This window comes from Haemorhous mexicanus, chromosome 17 (genome assembly GCF_027477595.1).
Source record: "Haemorhous mexicanus isolate bHaeMex1 chromosome 17, bHaeMex1.pri, whole genome shotgun sequence".
Classification (NCBI taxonomy): Eukaryota; Metazoa; Chordata; class Aves; order Passeriformes; family Fringillidae; genus Haemorhous; species Haemorhous mexicanus.
Window position 1 is genome coordinate 14,303,742 of NC_082357.1, and position 17,282 is coordinate 14,321,023.

The window sequence follows — 17,282 nt, forward strand, 5'->3', positions numbered from 1 at the left end:
GCTGGCGGCTGCTGCCCTCACCACAGAGCCAGGTGCTCCCATCCCTGCAGCACCTGCCAGGGACAGGGCAGGTAGGGCACAACCGAGGTCACGTCCCTTCCCCTCCTGCCCCGTGGAGTATGTCTGTGGGCTCAGTGTCGTCCAGGGGCGTGGTATGGCAGGTAGAAACCTCGTGCATGGCTGCAGACAAGCCAGTGACAGGCGTGGTGTTGTTCACAGTGTGCTGGCACGGGAGGAAGGATGTTGCCTGGGAGAGGCAAGGAGGGGCTGGAGAGGATCAGGAACACCCGTGTTGCCCTCATGGCTGGGGCTGTCGTGGTTCTTTTCTTCTGTGCTGGGCTTTGACAGGGTCTCTCTGTCTCTCCACATCTCTCCTTCCCTGCTCCGAATTCCCGGGTGTGTGTACAGAAGTGCTCGAGCTGCCAGCAAGCAGGAGCCACCGTGGGCTGCTGCCAGAAGGGGTGTCCCCACACCTACCACTACGCGTGTGCTATCGACACAGGTGAGCCTGGACACAGGGATGGGGCACGGGGTCCTGGGTGCTCTCTGACCCAGCTCAGCGTGGGGCCGGTTGCTCTAGGGTCAGGGGCTTGTGGCTCTCTGGCTTGCCAGGATGGTGATGCCCACTGTGCTGGCTGCACTGGCAGGTGTCACGGGCTTGTCTGGCCTCAGCTGAGCCCGTCACACAAACGCTGTGGCTGGTGGGTGACTGTGGACTGGGGGGACATTGCATTCCCCCCCACTCAGGGGCAGCTTCCTCGCAGTGCAGGCTGTCCCCTGACACATCCTTGTCCTCTCCTCGCAGGCTGCTTATTAACTGAGGAGAGCTTCTCTCTGAGATGTCCCAAACATAAGGTAAGCCAGAGCCCTCTGTGCACCCCCCATTGCTCTGCAGCTCCCTGTGGCAGGAGGACCCCAAATTCCTGGGGTCGCCCATCCTGGATGCTCAGCTCTGTGTGGGCATCACATCCCTGGGGGTATCGGGTGTGCCAGCCACTGGGTGCTGCTGGGTTTGGGACACCCCAGCCGGGTCTGAGGGGTCTTATCCTCTTCCCTGAGCACGGACGAGGTGGTGAATGATGGCTGAACCCCTTCTCAAAGCGCTGCGTGCCGGGGGGATGCCCGGTTATTGGTCGGGGGGGTGGGGGGCGATGGGGACAGCCCAGGGCCACCCCCGCCTCCAGCGGGATCCCCGGGCTGACCCCTCTGTTCTCCCCGCAGAGGCAGCCGGTGTAGCGCCCGCGGGCACCCGCCCCGCCGCCAGCGAGGGACCGGTCGAGGAGGCAGCGCCTGGAGCAGAGCGGGGCCGGGCCGGGCCGTACCGGGGACCCCCCGAGCCCGTGAGCGCCCCGGGATCCCCCGAGCCCGCTCCGGGCGGGCGAAGCCAGCGCCGGGTTTTCCCTCCCGCCGGGTCCCGGTAAAACCCGGTCCGGATACGCGGGGGACGGATCGGGATCCCCCACCCGCGATGGCTGCACAGGGGGGCGGGGGGTGTCCGTGTACGAGGGGGGGTCCCGGCGATGTTGTCTTACTGTGGGGCCGCCGGACCCTCCGTGGGTCCCGGCTCTCAATATCACACTGATCTGATCTGAGATGTTGCCTTCAGCAAACCTCATGGTGTCTGTATATAGTTCAGCGAAGAAGAGGATAAAAGAAAAACCAAAAAAAGAGCAAAAAAAAAAAAAAAGAGAAAAATGAGAAAAAAAGAAAAAAAAAAAAAGGGCAAACAACGGCCTGCTGTTTGAAACACCACTCTGCTTTTTCTGTTTTGTTCTTCCATCTCCTGTTTACCCACACCCAGGGTGCTGGGGGGATAAGGGTGCTTGGCCAGGCTGGTGGGCACCCACCGGGCTGCCCCAGCCCCGCTCCCAAACCCCAAACCCTGACTCATTGCACCCCCACCCTCCCACTCCATGCGGCGCTGGCACTGCTGGGCTGGGGACACCTGGTCCTGCTGTCCAGGACCCCCAAAATCCACCCTCTTGGCTGTGCTTGGCCTCACCAGCACCCCTTCTGTGGCTCCTCTCGTGGGGGCTTTGCTCCCTGTGCTTGTGCTGAACCCCACAGCTCTGTGTGCTAAACTGGAGGAGGAGGAGGCATTTGCTTCCTCCCTTCACCTGGGCCTGGCTCACCCCTCACTGCTCTGGGTTTGCTCAACTCCCTCGACTTTTGCTTCCTGGCCCCCTCAATGGAGCTGGGGGACTGCCTAACACTTTGGTGACCCTTGCCCACGTCCCCAGGCTCCACAGCCCATGTTTGTGTCACCCTGACACAGGTAGCAACCAGCCCAGGGTGACCCAACTCCAGATCTCATCCTACAAGCAGCCACTGGCTGTCCCCCAACCTCTGCAGCATCCTGCAAAGGGGGGCACACTGCTGGTCCCATCCATGTCCCCCCAGAGCCAGCGCCCCGTGTCCCCACCACCTCTTGTGTCCCCTCCATCCCACCCACCCCAAGGTTTGCTGACCACACAATGTCTGTTGTTTCAGCAGCTGCCTCGGACACAGGAGTGAAAAACAAAACAAGGAGGTGACAAAAAAAAATTTAAAAGGGAGAAATAATAATAATAAAAAAAATTAATTTAAAGAAGAAAAAAAAAATTCTGTGTCCTTGGCAGTGTTGCCTGAAATCTGGCTATTTTTAGTGACATCTTGTACATATGACTGTAAAATGGTAAACCGTGTGTATTATATATTGCCTCATTATATAGTGTATATATATGTATACATATACATATATATAATATATATGAAGACTGTAAATGTTAAGACTAGTGTTCTTATTAGTATATTGCTTCACACTGAAGATTGTGTGTAACAAGCTGTTTCTAAAAGATGTTTATTTTCCTTAAGAGTAAAAAACCAGGTCATTGCATTCAGAGCGTCAATAAAGATACAACGATTGTTTTGGAAGTACGTGGCGCCCTGCTCGTGGCCTCTCTTTATCCTTGGGGGGCTGCTGGGGTCCCCCCCGGGCTGTGACAGCCCCTGCCTTGTCCTTTGTCCCCAAGGGTCTTGCTGGAGGGGAAGGGCTATGGGGACAGCACCCCTAGGACACCACAGGGTAAAGAGGGGGTGTTTGGGGTCCCTCAGCACCCAGTGTCCCCATCCCTGCTGCCCCCTCCCATGCAGCCCTGTGGGGACATGGCGTCCACAGCTGTGGGGGGGTCCCTTGTCCCCCACTTTTGGAGCCAGTCCCCCTCCAATCCAGCACACACCAGTATAAATAATCAGCTTTAATTGTCTGTACAAAACTCTCCAACTATGAAAATACCGTTTAAAAAGGGAAAAGAGGAGTGGGGGGAGGCGAGGGGAGGGGTCTATGTACAAGAGGGGGTGAAGCAAGGACACAGGGGCACCCACCAGCCCCCCAGGAGCCCCGTGCCACCCTGCCAGCCCTTCTCCCAAAGCCTGTCCATGCTCCGGGGGAGTGGCAGCTCTTAATGGGGGGGGATCAGTGCTGGGGAGGCGGGGGTAGGGCGGGGGTCCCCTCTTGCCTACCCTGGGCATGGCTGGGCAGGGGGCACTCCCCGCTGCCATGGGGCCACACCTGCAGAAGCAAGCCCCCAACCCAGGGGGTCCTGCAGCAGTGGGACCCTCGGGGGGCCGGGCAGAGACGCCGAGGGGGTGTAGGTGACAGCGGGGGGATGCGGGTGGCACTGGGTGGGGGGGGGGGGTCGGGTGGCACCGGGGGTCGCTGCCGCGCGTGCGGTGCCCTGCAATACTGCGACAGTGTCACTAGGGGGCCCCACGGCCCGTCCCCCACGCGGGTTGGGGACACGGACACGGCCATGGCGGGGGGAAGCCCACCAGGGTACCCCACCTGTGGATGCCCCACGCTGCGACCCCCACCCCGCACCCGCCAGGCATCACCCGACCGCTCCCCACCCACCCCTTCACCCCCAAAACCGCTGCCTAACATCACCCTGAGGGGAAACTGAGGCACGACCTCCCCCCGCCCCGCATTCCGCACCCACGGGGGTGGCGGGGGGCTGGCGGTCCCTTCCCCACCTATCCCGACGTGACGGTGGTGCCGCTGCCCAGCTTGATGATCATCTGCTGGCAGTCGTGCAGCGTCCGGCGGTCGCCCAGCTTGTCCAGCGTGCGGGCGGCCTCGGCCAGCATCCCCACGCGCTGGCCCGGGCCCGCCAGGAAGCTGGGCGGGAGGTAGCAGCAGGCCAGCAGCAGCGCCTCGGCGTGCTCCCGTGCCGTGGGGTGGCTTTCTGGCTCGCCAGCTGCAGGGGACAGAGCCGGGGTCAGCACCGAGGGCGCCCGTGGGAGGCACTGAATAAATCTTGGGGGGATCGCACGGCGATGGGGTTGTTCGGCACCCTGGAGCTGGTGCCACCACCAGTGGAGGGGCTGGGAGCTCACGTGGCCCAGCTCTTGGGGTGCTGCAGGTGGGGTGTCCCACCCGATGACCAGCCATCCGTGGGGCTGGAGTGCTGCAGGTGGGAAAGGGGTGTCCCACCCTATGTCACCCCGTATCCAATCATCCAAGGTTGCTGTGGGTGCAGAATGGGGTTTCCCACAACCCAACACTTGTGGGGGCTGCTGTAGCTGTGCAGCAGGGTGCCCTACCCCATTTCCCATCCTCCAAGGTGGTGACAAACATATCCCACCCCATGTCCCACCACCCAACGTGCTGGGGTACTGTGGGTGCACAGTGATGTGTCCCACCCCTGTCCCACCACATATCCCCCACCCTGGGCTGCTGGGGTGCTGCAGGTGAGGAATGAGGTGTCTCACCCTGTGTCCCACCCAGTGTCCCACCCCGTGTCCCACCCCATGCCCACCTGTTTTGCTGCCCTGCACCCCTCTCCTCCGCAGGCTGCGGTCCAGCAGCTGGTGGGTGCGCGTGGGGCTGGCCCGGGCCATCAGCCTGGCAGTGGCTTCATGCAGGAACACCTGGATTGGGGGGACAGTGAGCACAGCCAGGTGCAGGACACCAGGGGACCCTGCAGGTGACAGGAGGGGGGCTCACCCGGCGCATGGCGGGGCGCAAGGTCTGTGCCAGGCGCCGCAGGCTGCTGAGGTCCTGCTGGAAGCCGCGGAGCTCCAGGGCGGATGCCTGGTAGAGGCAGCTGCGCTGCTGGCTCGCCCCCATCTGCTGCTGCCACAGGTTGGTGCGGGTGACCAGCAGCAGGTCACAGAGCAGGAGCTGGACCGCCTGCGGGGACAAGGGGATCGGGGTGAGCAGGGGGTGGGACAGGCGGACGGGGGTGCCGAGGAGGTGGCTGCGGGCAGGCGCTGCTGCGCGGGACCCCCGCTGGGCTGCATGGCAGGGGCATTGCACTCCCAGTCTGACACATGCAATGCAACTACAATGCACCCCCGCGAGGGTCGGGGGCACCTCCCGCCAGGGCTGGGGGCTGGCGGCCACCTCGTCCCTCCCCAGCCCAGCTCACCTTGTCGATGGTGCCCTTGGGGGGGCTGCCCAGCTCCAGGCTCTCCCGCAGGCAGCTGCTGGCCTTCTCACAGTGGCCCAGGGCAGCCTGGCTCCCATCCTGTTTGCTCAGCAAGGCACGGACAGCTCGGAAAGAGTGCAGGGCAGCACGGGGAAGGGGCTTCCTGCAAGGTGGAGGGGGCACGGTCAGTTCCTTCCTCAACACACACCAGGTGTTCCAAGTGTGTTCAGCGAGGCTGTGGCAGTCCAGGGGGGACGGGAGACATGCAATGAAGTGCCACCTCTGTCCCAAGTGTCCTGAGCACTCACTCAGAGCTCTGCAGTGCCCGGGGCATGGTCTCCACCAGTGGGTAGAGGCGCTCAGCCCCCTCCTCATCTCCCTGCAGCCAGTGGATGACGATGCCGATGAAGGATGCCCACCACTTGGACACGGGGTCGGTGCCTGCAGGGTAAGAGGGACACAGGAGCAGGGTGTTTTCACTCCCGTGGTCCCCCACATGAAGTGACCCCAATGGGGGACACGCCAGCCTCACCTGTGACAGCTGCCAAGCCGGAGGTGATGGAGGGTGTGGGGCCAGGTGTACCGCTGACATCTGAGCAGCCATTGAGCAGCTGGAGGTACTCGAGGGCATCGGAGAACCGCCTGTGGAAAGGGGCTGTGAGGGGGCTGGCCCTACGCCAGGTGGGGGAGAAGGTGCCCACCCCAGCACTCACCCCTCTCCCTGGGCAGTGGGACGGCCGGGCTCAGGCATGGCCACGCAGCACAGCGCCTTCTCCAGGAGGTGCTCACGGAAGAGCTGGGTCACCTGAGCCAGCGGGTCCACTGGGGCACAGAGATGGGGTCAGCAGGTACCCCACACCCCAAAAGAGGGGGTGGGGGTTTTGGGAGCTTGGGGTCACCTGGGTTGCCGGCGGAGCTGTAGATGGTTTCCCTGGGGACGCCCTTGACAGCCCAGTCCCCGTCAACAAAGAAGCGGTGGCCCAAGGGGTGGCAGAGCCACTGCATGGCGGGGGGCACGGCCCCGCCGTGGGACAGGGCCACGCGCCGGGCGCTGCAGAGGAAGGGGCGCTGCAGGGAGAGCAGGGGGTCAGGAAGGACCTGAGACCCCGGTCCTAGGGGACACAGGGGACACCCCAGTACCCCACACTCACCGCCAGGAAGTGGAAGCAGCGGTGCAGGCTGGCCTTGATCCGCAGGGCAGCCGCCACGTAGATCTCGGCCAGCGCTGCCACGGAGATGGCGTCACCGGCGCACTCAGCCAGGTTGACAGCGCTCAGCGCCAGGTTGATGGCCAGCAGATGTCCCCCAGCCTGCTTCCCTATAGGAATGGAGACAGGAGGCTCAGCCATGGGGTCAGGGGGTTGTGGGGACATGCACAGGGGTCCTGTCCCTCAGCCCCCATGGCGCGGGGCCGTACCGGCGAGGTGCAGCTGGTGCAGGCGGTGATAAGCCATGGCAGCGTCACGGGCACTCTGGCGGACGTGGGCAGGGGGTGGCGGGTCCGGGCGCAGCCCCCCGGCGCGGGCAGCCAGCCAGCGACCGACCCAGAGGCGCTGGAGCAGGTGGCGCAGGAGGGTCCAGAGCAGGCTGCAGGCCAGGTCCCCGTGGGAGGCCGGCAGCGGCCGGCCCAGCGCCCCGAGCGCCGTGCGCAGGTGCTGGGCCCCCTGAGCGAAGTCTCCCTGCACACGAGACACAGGGTCAGTGTGGGCAGGAGGAGGGAGGGCAGGTGGGACACGGACACGGTGCTCGGTGGGACATACCCGGTCGAGGTCGAGGTCGGCCTGCCGGCGGTGCCGCCAGAAGAGGATGGAGGGCTCGGAGTGCGGGCGAGTGACGGGCTCCCCGCAGACGAAGAGCCGCACCACCGCGCCCAGCACCAGCGCCACGTTCAGGGCCCAGAAGGCCAGTGTGGGCCACAGCCACTGCGTCCACCCCCATGAGTCCTCTGTGCAGAGATGGGGTCAGCAACACCCCACCAATGCTGCCCTGTGTCCACCCCAGGGTCTCCATCCAGTGGCCTTCATCCCACACCCACCAAAGAGCCTCCACCCCGTCGTGTCCACCACAACAGATTCCACCCCAATGGTCTCTGACTCACACACACCCCAGGATATCCATTCTGGAGGCCTTTACCCTGTGCCCATCCCAGCAACATCCACCCAATGGCCTCTGCCCCATGTCCACCTCAATCATCTCCCATCTCAGACCTACCCTGGGACCCCCCTCCTGATGGCCTTCACCGCCTGTCTACCATGGTCACCTCCACTGTGACGGTCACTACTCTGATGCTCCCCATCCCAACAGTCTTCACCTCATGCCAAACCCAACAGCCTTGAGCCAGGTAGCTCCTACCATACACCCACCCCAACATCCTGCCCCTTGATGGTCTTCACCTCAACAGCCTCTAGCCCTTGCCCACCATCCCACAGCCTCCATCCCACACCCATCCCAACAATCTCCGTCCCAATGTCCCCCACCCTAGACCAGAGCTTACCCAAAGTGCCAGACTGAGCCATGATGCTCCTGCCGGGACCAGCGGTGTCCTGGCTCCCCAGGGGGGCTGGGGAGGCAGAACCCCGGAGGAGGGAGGCCAGGGGGTTGAAGGAGAGGCAGAGGAAGACGAAGGCGCAGAGGGCCATGCGGGAGCGGTCCAGCATTCCCTGGCTGCTGGGCGAGGGTGGTGGGTGCTCCTGCTTCACCTGCCCGGGCAGAGCTGCTGTGAGCCTGGGACACGGGCATGGACGTGGGGTGGTGGGCACAGGCATGGGGTATAGGGCATGGGATATGGGGCGTGATGAGGCACAGGCTGGAGTACAGGGGCATGGATTTCAGGGTATGGGCATGGGGCACAGAGCACATTTTATGGTAGAACAAAACTGCCTCCACACCCAGCCCCAAATCATGTGAGGAGCAGCCTCAGAGAACAAGACCAGGGCTCTCAGCTCTTTCCCCATCTGGTACACTTTGCCCTTGGCACTTCCTACGTGAAGCAGCAGATTCCCTGCCCCACTCAGGGCAGGGAGATCCCCCCAACCCTCCCTCACCTTGCCACGGGCACAGAGGGGGCTGTCAGGCTCTGAGTCGCTGCTGCTGCTGTTGCTGCCACCACTGAGTGAGAGTGGGCTGCTGTGGGATGGCGAGCCCACGTCTGAGGGTGGCGGTGTCAGCATCTCCATCACCTCTGCCTTCACCACCTCCATGGGGGCCTCCGCCTTGGCCCCCCGGCTGCAGTGTGTCCCCAGGTCCTTCACAGGCTCTGCAGGAAGCAGAGTAAGATGATGGCTGCTTGGGGGCATGGAGCTGAGCCCCCCACCCCAAGAGCTGCCCTTCCACTCACGGTTCTTCTGCATGGCCATCTTCAGGGCGAGGTTCTCCTGCTTCAGCTTCTGGTTGCTCTGCTGCAAGAAGCGGATGTACTCGATAGCCTTCCTCAGGATCGCCGACTTGTTGAGCTGCCGGTGGGCCGGGACAGTTCAGCCCAAATTCCGGGCAAACCCCCCCCAGATTGCCCAGCCCTGCCCCACAAACACCTGCTCCCACCTTGGCCTCGGTGCCCACCACCAGGTCCTTGAGTTCCACGATCTTGTCGTTGATGGAGGAGCGGTAGCGCTTCTCGATGGCGTTGTGGGCCGTGCGCTTCTCGCCCCGGCTCTGCAGCAGCGCCGGCTTCCCGCTGGGCGCCAGCCGGTTGATGGGCAGCTTCTCTGCGTCCACCACCAGCGGCACCGTGGCCAGGATGGTCCCTCCGCTCACCAGCGCCTGCAGGGTGCAGGGTGGGGTCAGTGATGGTCCTGAAGCTTCTCCCCACCTTGAGCTCCCGGAGGTGGCGCCTACCGGCACCTGGAGCGGGGTGGCCGAGCCACTGGCGCTAGTGGCCAGGGAGGCGATGGTGGAAGTCTTGGCGCTGCTGGTGTCTGTCTTGATGGCCGTCAGCAGCAGGGAGTCAGCCTTGATGAAGTGGGGCTGCAGGAGAACCTGAGGGGCAGTGGGGATCAGCGGGACTCTGGGGGTCACCGGGAGCCCCCACCCCTGGCCCTGGGCTTACCGGCACTGACTGGATCTGCGGTGACACAGGCTGGGTGCTGGGGGCAGCAGGGGCCAGGAGCTGCTGGGGCTGCTGGGGCGCCACGTTCTGCATGGGGCCGGGCAGTGTCACGGGCTGGCTGGGTTGTGGGGTGGGCAGAGGGCTTGGCAGGGTCTGCCCCGCACTCCCAGGCTGCACAGCTGGGCACAGAGCACAGGACAGTGTTAAGAGAGCCCCTGGCACCAGCCCACCCCGCACAGCCCCATCCTGCAGGGACACATCCCTCTCCAGCAAGACCTTTCACCCTGGGAGCCCCGATCCCCCCCTGCACCCCCAAATGCTCACCTGAGAAGCTGTGCTGGTTCTGGTAGCCCACCAAGGGCTGGGGAGTGAACGGGCTGGGGGACCCAGGGACGAAGCTGGGGGCCAGCATGACGCCGGGCTGGGGCTGGGGCTGGCTGCTGGGCACCACGGATGGCTCCTCCTTGACACCCAGGGACGGCGCTGGCAGCAGCGGGGCCGGGGGTGGCGGGGTGAAGGTGGGCATCCCGGGGGGCCCCGCGTAGGCGCTGCCGGTGGGAGTGGCGGGGGGCGGCTTGCTGGGACCCAGGAAGGTGTTGAGGGTGCCCGGCGTGGAGGAAAGCCCCGGGGGCACGGCGCTGTCCGGGGCACTGAACGGTGAGTCGAACAGCCCCGAGAAGTCATTGTCCGGCGTGTTGATCAGCTGCAGCATGTCTGTAAAACACACCCCCCGGGCCGTCAGCTGCTGCCACGCACCTCCCAGGGTGGGCTTGGGCTTGTCCCGTCCTGTCCTCCCCGCAGTGTAGCATTTAGGTGGTAGATCTCCATAATCCAGAGGCAAAATTTCCTGAGAGCCCATGAAACTGCTGTGCCCTGTTCCTCTCAGCCTCCCACCCCTTCTGACATTGGGGAAACTGAGGCACGGCACTCAAAACGGGGGTGTCAGGGTTTGGCCAACAGCAGTCAGCGTTTTTCAGCCTGGTCTGGGAGGGGCAGGGCACATCTCAGCGTGTCTCTGATACTGAGGGGGGATTGTGCCAGTTCATTCATTCATTTATTCTGTCCTGGGAACCCCGAGCATCCCCAAATCAGTCCCTGTATCAAGGGGAGGGCGTGTTCAGACTGGGATGGTGGGGTGGCACCCCCGGCATGTGCCAGACCCCAGTGCCAGGTGTGTTTGATCACAACAGCCCTCAGGAGGGCAGCTGGGCAAGCACAAGGCTAAAACAGCCTGGGAGGGGGTCTGTCCAATCAATGGCACCTCGGGATCTCTGTGACACCTCCACTGAGGTGTCCTGGGATGCTCCCACCATGCAGGGATTCCCCATCCCGGTACCCCCGGCGCATCCCACCGGGGGCACACAGATCCCAGGATACTCCACACTCCGGTACTCCCAGGCTCAGACCCCGGGATACCCCCAGGGCACCCCCCACGCACACACCCCCGGGATGTCCCCACCGAGCCACACAGCCCCCGGACACCGCCCTCCCCATGGGGTGCAGCCTCCGAGAGCGACCACGGCGGTGACCCCGCCAGACGAGGAGGAGGAGGAGGCAGGAGAGGCGGGGGTACCTTCAAAGGTGCACTCCATGGAGGTGGGAGCGGAGAGGTCCCCAGGAGGAGGTTGCAGCCCCCGCTCAGCCCCGTGCCCGGCAGCGAAGAGGCCCCGGGATATTTTAAAGCCATGTTCTCGCCTCCTCCCCGGCGCCCTCCCCGCGCTGCCCGCGCCAGGGCTGGAGCGCGGCCGGCGATGGGGTGATGCGACTCCGCCAATCGCCGCCTGCGCGCCCGCCGGCCGCCCCCGGACAGCCCCCGGCGCCCAAGGTGAGCCCGGCACCGGGTTACTCGCGGGCACTCGCCGCCAGCCGCCCGCGGTTACTCGGGGTCACTCTCCCTTAACCCCTCTGCCCCATCGCCCTCCCCCCCAGCCCGCTGTGACCCCCCGCACTCATTGCCCAGGAGTCACCCCGCAGGGATCGGGTTCTGCACACAGCACTGTCACACCCCAAAAACCATCCAGCCCTCGGCATCCTGCCCTGTGCAGGTGGGTGTCCTTCCGGGGGGCGCCCAGCCCCCCTTCCACTCAGAGACCCCCCGCCCCCACAAGGCTCCCTCGTGGTCCAGAGCAAAGTCTGGGGTTGCAGAGAGGGGATGTTCCCTCCTGTCCCCCCACCCCCGCCTCCTGTTGCCCAGCCGGGGGGTGGGCACCACTGTCCCACCCTCCTGGCACCTTCCAGGTGTTTCTATCTTGTGGCATCCGCTGCCACCCGAGCCATCAGCAGGACAATGGGCACCCACCAGGGCCACCTCCACCCCCACCGTGGGAACCTGTGGGGCAGACCCACTCGTCTGTGGGTCCTGGCAGGTCCCAGCAAGCTCAGGGCACCCACATCCGTGGGCACACATTCCACATCACCCTAGGGTTGGTACAGGGATGAGGGACAAGCCGTGGCCAGCCAGGGACCGGTGACAAACCCACTCTGGGGAACTGTGGGGTGCGAGGTGGCCCGGCTGGCTCTGATACAAAGGAGCGTGGCAAAAGCCCACAGTGGGAAAACCTCATCCCATACGGCACCACTCAGCCCTGGCACAGCTCCTGCTTCCCTGCCCACGCCAAAACCTCGCCAAGAAAAGCAGGTGGCACCTGGATCTGCTTTGATCCACCCCGACTGCCACTGCGATGAACCTGCAGACCTGGGACGCCATCTCCACCCCAGGTCTCGGAGGAGAGACCACCACGGACCACCCAGTGGGGCAGGGGCTGGAAGTCCCGTGCCCGCCTTGCCGCTGTTCCACCGGCTCAGCTGGATGGCGTGGATGCACAGAGCTGGTGGAGCACGTGGCAAAGCGGGTGCGGGGCTTGCCGGGAGCTGGGATCCCCAGTTTTTTGAGATCCCCAATTTTTTGAGATCCCCATTTTTTTGGGATCCTCAATTTTCTGCTAAAGCCTTGGAAACACTGAACTCGGCACACGTGGTGCTATGATGGTGGGAAGTGGGTCCCCTTGAGGAATATGTCCCTTTGGGAAGTGGGTTCCCTCCGGGAATGGGTTCCCCTGGAGCATGCCCATCTCACGGAGCCCAAACAGGCGGGGAGGTGCGTGTTGGCGGGTGCCAGCCCCGGGGCTGCAGCAGAGCCGCCCCATCTCAGCACACGCCGGTTGGGTGGGTTGGGAGAACCCAGGAGTCCTGGAGGGAACGACCGACAGTAACCCCGCCGGTGACGTCACGGCGGGGGCGGGGCCACCGGCGACACGATGCTGTGACCGGGAACGGGGGGGATCGTCGGGGCTGTCCCGGTAGCGGCACCTCCAGCGCGGGGGTCCCGGGGTCCCGTGTTGGAGGTGCCCACGGGACCCCCCACCCCGAGCCCCCCGCTAGGGAGCGGCCCCCGGTAACGGAGCCAGAGTGGTTCTGCACCGACGCCGCGCTCCAGCAGTTCGGTGTCCCCCCTCCCCACGCCAGGCCCGGCACCGACCCCGGTCCGCCGGCCGTGCACCGAGTCCTGGTTATACACCGATCACTCTGCCCCGGCCAAATGCCGGTACCAAGTTCCCTGAGCATGCACCGAGCCTGGACCCGCCGGGCACGGCCATGCACCGAGCGCGCCCGCCCATTCACCGAGTCCCGGTTATACCCCCAGCCCGGTACCGGACACGCACCGAGCCCTGGCTATGCCTCCAGCTCAGCCCTGACTTTGCTCCGAGCCTGGTTACACCCCCAGCCCGGTCCCGGTTGGGTCCAAGCCCCGCTCATTCCCCCAGCCATGTCCCGACCATGCTCCAAGAGCCGGTACCGCACCGTGCCCAGCCCCCGGCCGCGCACCGAGCCTGCTTTTCCCCCAGCCCGGTCCCGGCCGCGCCACAGCCCGGTCCCGGCCATGCACCGAGCCCCAGGACTGCACCGGGCCCAGAGCCCCGCCGCGCACAGAGCCCCGGTTACACCCCCAGCCCGGTCCCGGTCATGCCCCAAGCCCCGGCCACGCCGGGCCCCGTCCCCGCCGGTCCGCACCGTCGATGTCGCTGAGCAGGGCCGTGTCGATGTCGCTGGCCCCGGAGAGGCCGAGGGACGGTGCCAGCCCCTCCAGGGCCGCGTCGTCGAAGGCGAGAGCGCTCATCCCGGCGGCTCCGGTGGCTCCCGCGGCTCTCGGTGGCTCCGGTGGCTCCGGCAGCTCGGGCGGCTCTAGGGGTGGCGGGGCCGCCCGCCCGCCATGGCCGCGCTGGCCCGGGCACAGGCACCACGGGGACGAGCCGCCAAGTTGCTCCCGCGCACCGTGCCCGGAGCTGCCACCGGGCGGGGAGGGCGGGGGGGTGGATGGAGGCGGGGCCGCCGCTGCGTCCCGCCCCGCGCCGCTTCTCCGCACCGCCCCGCCGCACCGGGACCCCCGGCGGCACCGAGCGGGGACCCTCGGGGACACCGGGCACGGACCCCGCGGAACCGGGTTGCGAGCTGGGAGATGGGCTGGGAGAAGCTCAGGCTGTAACCCCCGAGCAGGACACCGTCCTCAGGGAACGTCACTGGCCCCAGGGGATGTCACCAAGCCCTGGGGATGTCATCGACCCCTGGGGATGTCACTGACCCCAGGGGATGGGCACCAAGCCTTAGGAACAGACACAGAGCCCGGGAAAATCATCGATCCCTGGGGTTGTCACTGAGCCCAGGGGACATCATTCACTCCTGGGGACAGGCACCCACCCCTGGGGACAGGCACCAAACCCTAAGGACAGGCACCGAATCCCTGGGCTGGGCTCTAAACACCTGGGCTGGGCACGGAGCCCCCTCACTCCCAGACGGGGCATGCAGGGAGCAAGTCGGGGATCCCGTGTGGGCAGGTGGTGGCCTGGCTGCAGAAGCCTCTGCACGTCGGGTGCCACGTGCCAGGGGGAGGTTGGGCCACTGAACCAACCCTCTCCAGGGCCCTGGGCCTTCCCTGTGCCAGCTCCAGGGCTCAGAGCGCATCCCACCTCTGCTGCCCACCCATGGCATGGCCCAGGGTGGGAGAAACTGCCACCCCCTGGGTAGGGACACACCAGTGCTGCCCTGTGAGCCTCAGCTGAGCCCGTGCATCTTCCTGGGGACCATCAGTTGTGGGATCCAGGAAAAATGTTGGTGCCACTGGGATCAGTGCTGTGGCTGCTGCCCAAGCATGGTAGGTCTCAGTGTGGGAGTCTCGTGCCAGGAAAATGCCATGTCCTGTGCCCTGCAGAGCTCCATGGTCTGTCCTGCTGCTGGGATTCATTTAGGACTAGAAAATATGCTGTTTGGAAGTTTGCCTCCTCCTATTCTGTGCCACCAAACACAATCTGAGGCTACCTGGGAATTCATTAACCTGGCTGCACCTTAGAAACTTCCCTTCGGCCTCAGTGGCTCCCACTTGGTAGCACAGCAGGCACTCCTCTGCAGGGGACCCCCTGTGTGGCACGGAGCACCCCATGGCACCACACCGAGCTGGGCAGCAGAGCTGGGGCTGCACAGCCCTGCTTGTCCCCTCTGCACCCTCACCCCACTCCAGCCTCCTCAGTCTGGGGACACTGACCTGTGCCCGAGCTGGGGACGAGCCCAGGGAATCCTGGCTCAGCTCTGTGCCAGCAGCTGGGGCAGCATCAGCCCTCGGATATCCCTGACCCGGAGCAAACACCACTGGGGGAGCAGCGATCACATGATCGGGAGAGCCGTGGCCTGCCGTGGCACACGCAGGGAGCCTTGTGCTTCCCCCCTTGTGCTTCCCCCCGTTTTTATTGGGGTCACTGCAGAGAAGCCAGGCTCCGTGGTGGTGGCGTTTCCCCTTCCTCGGTGCAGTCCCTGTGCTGTGGGAGGACGGGGCAGATTTCCAGGGCTGGGGAGATGGATGTGCCGTGGCCCCCGTGGATTTAGAGCAGCCTTGTGCAAGCATGGGGGTCACAGACCTTTAATAACCCGTGCAAGATCCGGGGCACAGCTTTTCCTGAGGGATACAGAGGGACAAACCCACACAAACGCGGAAGGTGGGAATAACACACGTTAACACAGCTTAACTTTTGCACAAGCTGCGTGCAAAGCTGGATTTTGCCAGGCCCCTTCTCCGATCCCATCCAGAGGGTCCGAGGACGCCGGGAGCCCACTCGTGATGCTGTCCCTGCCCCTGGGTTCCCCCAGCGAGCAGCAGCATCCTCCGCGCACCAGGGAAGGACCGAGGGCTCCGTGGGCCGGCTTTGGGGCCGAAGGATTCCACGCGGGGTGGGGCTCCCGGGGGTGCGCCGGGTTGCGGAGCAGGGAAAACCCCGCCCGTAGGACCAGGGCCACGCAGCCAATAGGCGCGGCGGCCGTGAGTGGAGTGATTCTACATCACGGCTCAGGGCCCGCGATTACATCATGTCAGTCCTGCGGGGATGGCGGACGGGCCACGTGGTCGCTCCGGAGTCGCTGAGACGTTTTCCTGAGCTCAGGCTGGGAGGAAACCGCAGGATGAAAAAGAAAACAAACCGGCCCCGGGATGGTTGGGCTCTGGCCACCGGGCTACCGAGCCGGCCGGGCAGGCTGGTGCGGCTCCGCGGGCATGGGGAGCATCTCCCCGAGCGGCCGCCGCGGCTCCGGGCGTGCTGAGCCTGAACGCGGCAGCCCCAGAACGGAGCATCCCCCGTCCTGCTGCCCCCTCGCTCAGCCAGCTGGGCTCTCCCAGAGTGAGCCCCCGGCTGTTTCCCACCTGCCAGCACACCTCAGCCCTGCGCTAGAAGCAGCGTGCCATGCTCCGTGCCCAGCCTCTGGCATCCTGCCTGCCCTGGGGCTTGTTTTGCTCTGGCAGAACGCGGAGTTAATCATTAATTTGTGTCGCAAACAGATCCAAAGCCTCTTCTCTCCTTCACTGCGTGTAACTCGGCTTTGCCAACTGTCCCTTCCTGAACCACAGCTTGGAGAGGCACAGCCAGCTTTGGTGGCACTCCAGTGCAGCCCCCACTCCAGGTTTATTTACCTTCAGGTGAAATAAGGAAAGGTAAATGACCTGTGGCCATTTCCTATTTGCACTGGCATCCAAACCTGCTGCCCAATGCCAGAAAGCAGCGACACAGGTTGCCCCAGGCTCTGCCCACACGGGGCTCAGTGCTATGCTCTGTGCCCGGCTGGCAGCCCACGGTGGAGGGCAGTGATGTGTGGAAGCCCCCAGCCCATGGTGGGAGTTTGCACGGTCCCTGTGGGAGCAGGTTGAGATAGAGAATCCCATCAGGGTTCACAAACCTGGGCTGAGTTTGGGGAGTTGGATCACCAGAGGCTGGAGGGGCACACATGGGAAAAGCAAGTCCCTGAGTGCTTGTGCTGCTTACACTCTTCCCTTTGCAGCTACTCTGGCCCCTGTTGGAGGCAGAATTTAGGGGTTTTGAGGGTTTTCCTTGACCATTGTAACTGTGGGGTTGAAGAGGACAATGTGGTGTAGCCCCAGGAAGGAGCAGAGCAGCCCCCTGCTCCCAAATCCCTCACTCCCACAGCCCCTGCTCCCAAATCCCCCACTCCCACAGCCCCTGCTCCCAAATCCCCCACTCCCACAGCTCCTCCTGCACAGTGCTGGGCATTTCTGACCCGGTGCTTTTTGTGTGATTCTGCCCTGTCAGGGCAGCTGCAGCTCCACACCTTTCCCAACAGATCCAGGCCAGGAGCCTCCCTGAATGTATCCCACATGGAGCCAGGCACATGATCAGTGAGGGGTAAACAAGCTGGGGCAGGGCTGTTTAATGCTAATATGTAGCTACAGGGAGAAGAAACCCTGTAGCTATTCCAGCTATTCCACACCCCCTTCCCCAGATTTAAACAATCAGAGTGGATTTCCACGTGCAGAACAGAGGGCACCCTTCTGCCAA

At 64.4% G+C, this 17,282-nt stretch overlaps 2 protein-coding genes across 10 annotated transcripts in view; one reads left to right on the forward strand and one right to left on the reverse strand.

Annotated features, from left to right (window-relative positions):
* Positions 1–2,916, forward strand: part of RAI1 (retinoic acid induced 1) — a 74,201-nt gene extending 71,285 nt beyond the window's left edge. For all 8 annotated transcript variants that reach the window (XM_059861917.1, XM_059861924.1, XM_059861920.1 and 5 more), the window contains 3 exons: positions 409–502; positions 806–855; positions 1,222–2,916. In XM_059861917.1, the coding sequence (XP_059717900.1) occupies positions 409–502; positions 806–855; positions 1,222–1,236 (159 nt within the window). In that variant the 3' untranslated portion in view covers positions 1,237–2,916. The remainder of the gene's footprint in view (positions 1–408; positions 503–805; positions 856–1,221) is intronic.
* Positions 2,917–3,221: 305 nt separating this feature from the next.
* On the reverse strand, positions 3,222–13,749 carry SREBF1 (sterol regulatory element binding transcription factor 1). 2 transcript variants are annotated; one of them, XM_059861927.1, is made up of 19 exons: positions 13,465–13,749; positions 9,778–10,167; positions 9,454–9,632; positions 9,249–9,383; positions 8,949–9,167; positions 8,746–8,860; positions 8,453–8,664; positions 7,903–8,107; positions 7,169–7,353; positions 6,826–7,087; positions 6,560–6,726; positions 6,308–6,476; positions 6,122–6,230; positions 5,941–6,050; positions 5,717–5,849; positions 5,409–5,571; positions 4,985–5,170; positions 4,797–4,908; positions 3,222–4,235 (listed from the first exon to the last, which is right to left on the reverse strand). In XM_059861927.1, exons 1-19 carry the CDS (start codon positions 13,568–13,570, stop codon positions 4,012–4,014), a joined length of 3,381 nt encoding a protein of 1,126 aa, XP_059717910.1. In that variant the 5' UTR covers positions 13,571–13,749; the 3' UTR covers positions 3,222–4,011. The 2 variants fall into 2 exon arrangements, with proteins under 2 accessions (XP_059717910.1, XP_059717909.1); XM_059861926.1 differs by having other exon boundaries at positions 9,243–9,383; positions 13,465–13,748.
* Positions 13,750–17,282: the final 3,533 nt, after the last annotated feature.

Coding starts and splice junctions, on each gene's coding strand:
- SREBF1 (XM_059861926.1), bottom strand. CDS start 13,570: ATGAGCGCTCTCGCCTTCGACGACGCGGCCCTGGAGGGGCTGGCACCG. Junction 9,168..9,242: donor CCACCCCGCTCCAGGTGCCG/GTAGGCGCCACC, acceptor TGCACCCTGCAG/GCGCTGGTGAGCGGAGGGAC. Junction 7,354..7,902: donor GGCTCAGTCTGGCACTTTGG/GTAAGCTCTGGT, acceptor ATCTCTGCACAG/AGGACTCATGGGGGTGGACG.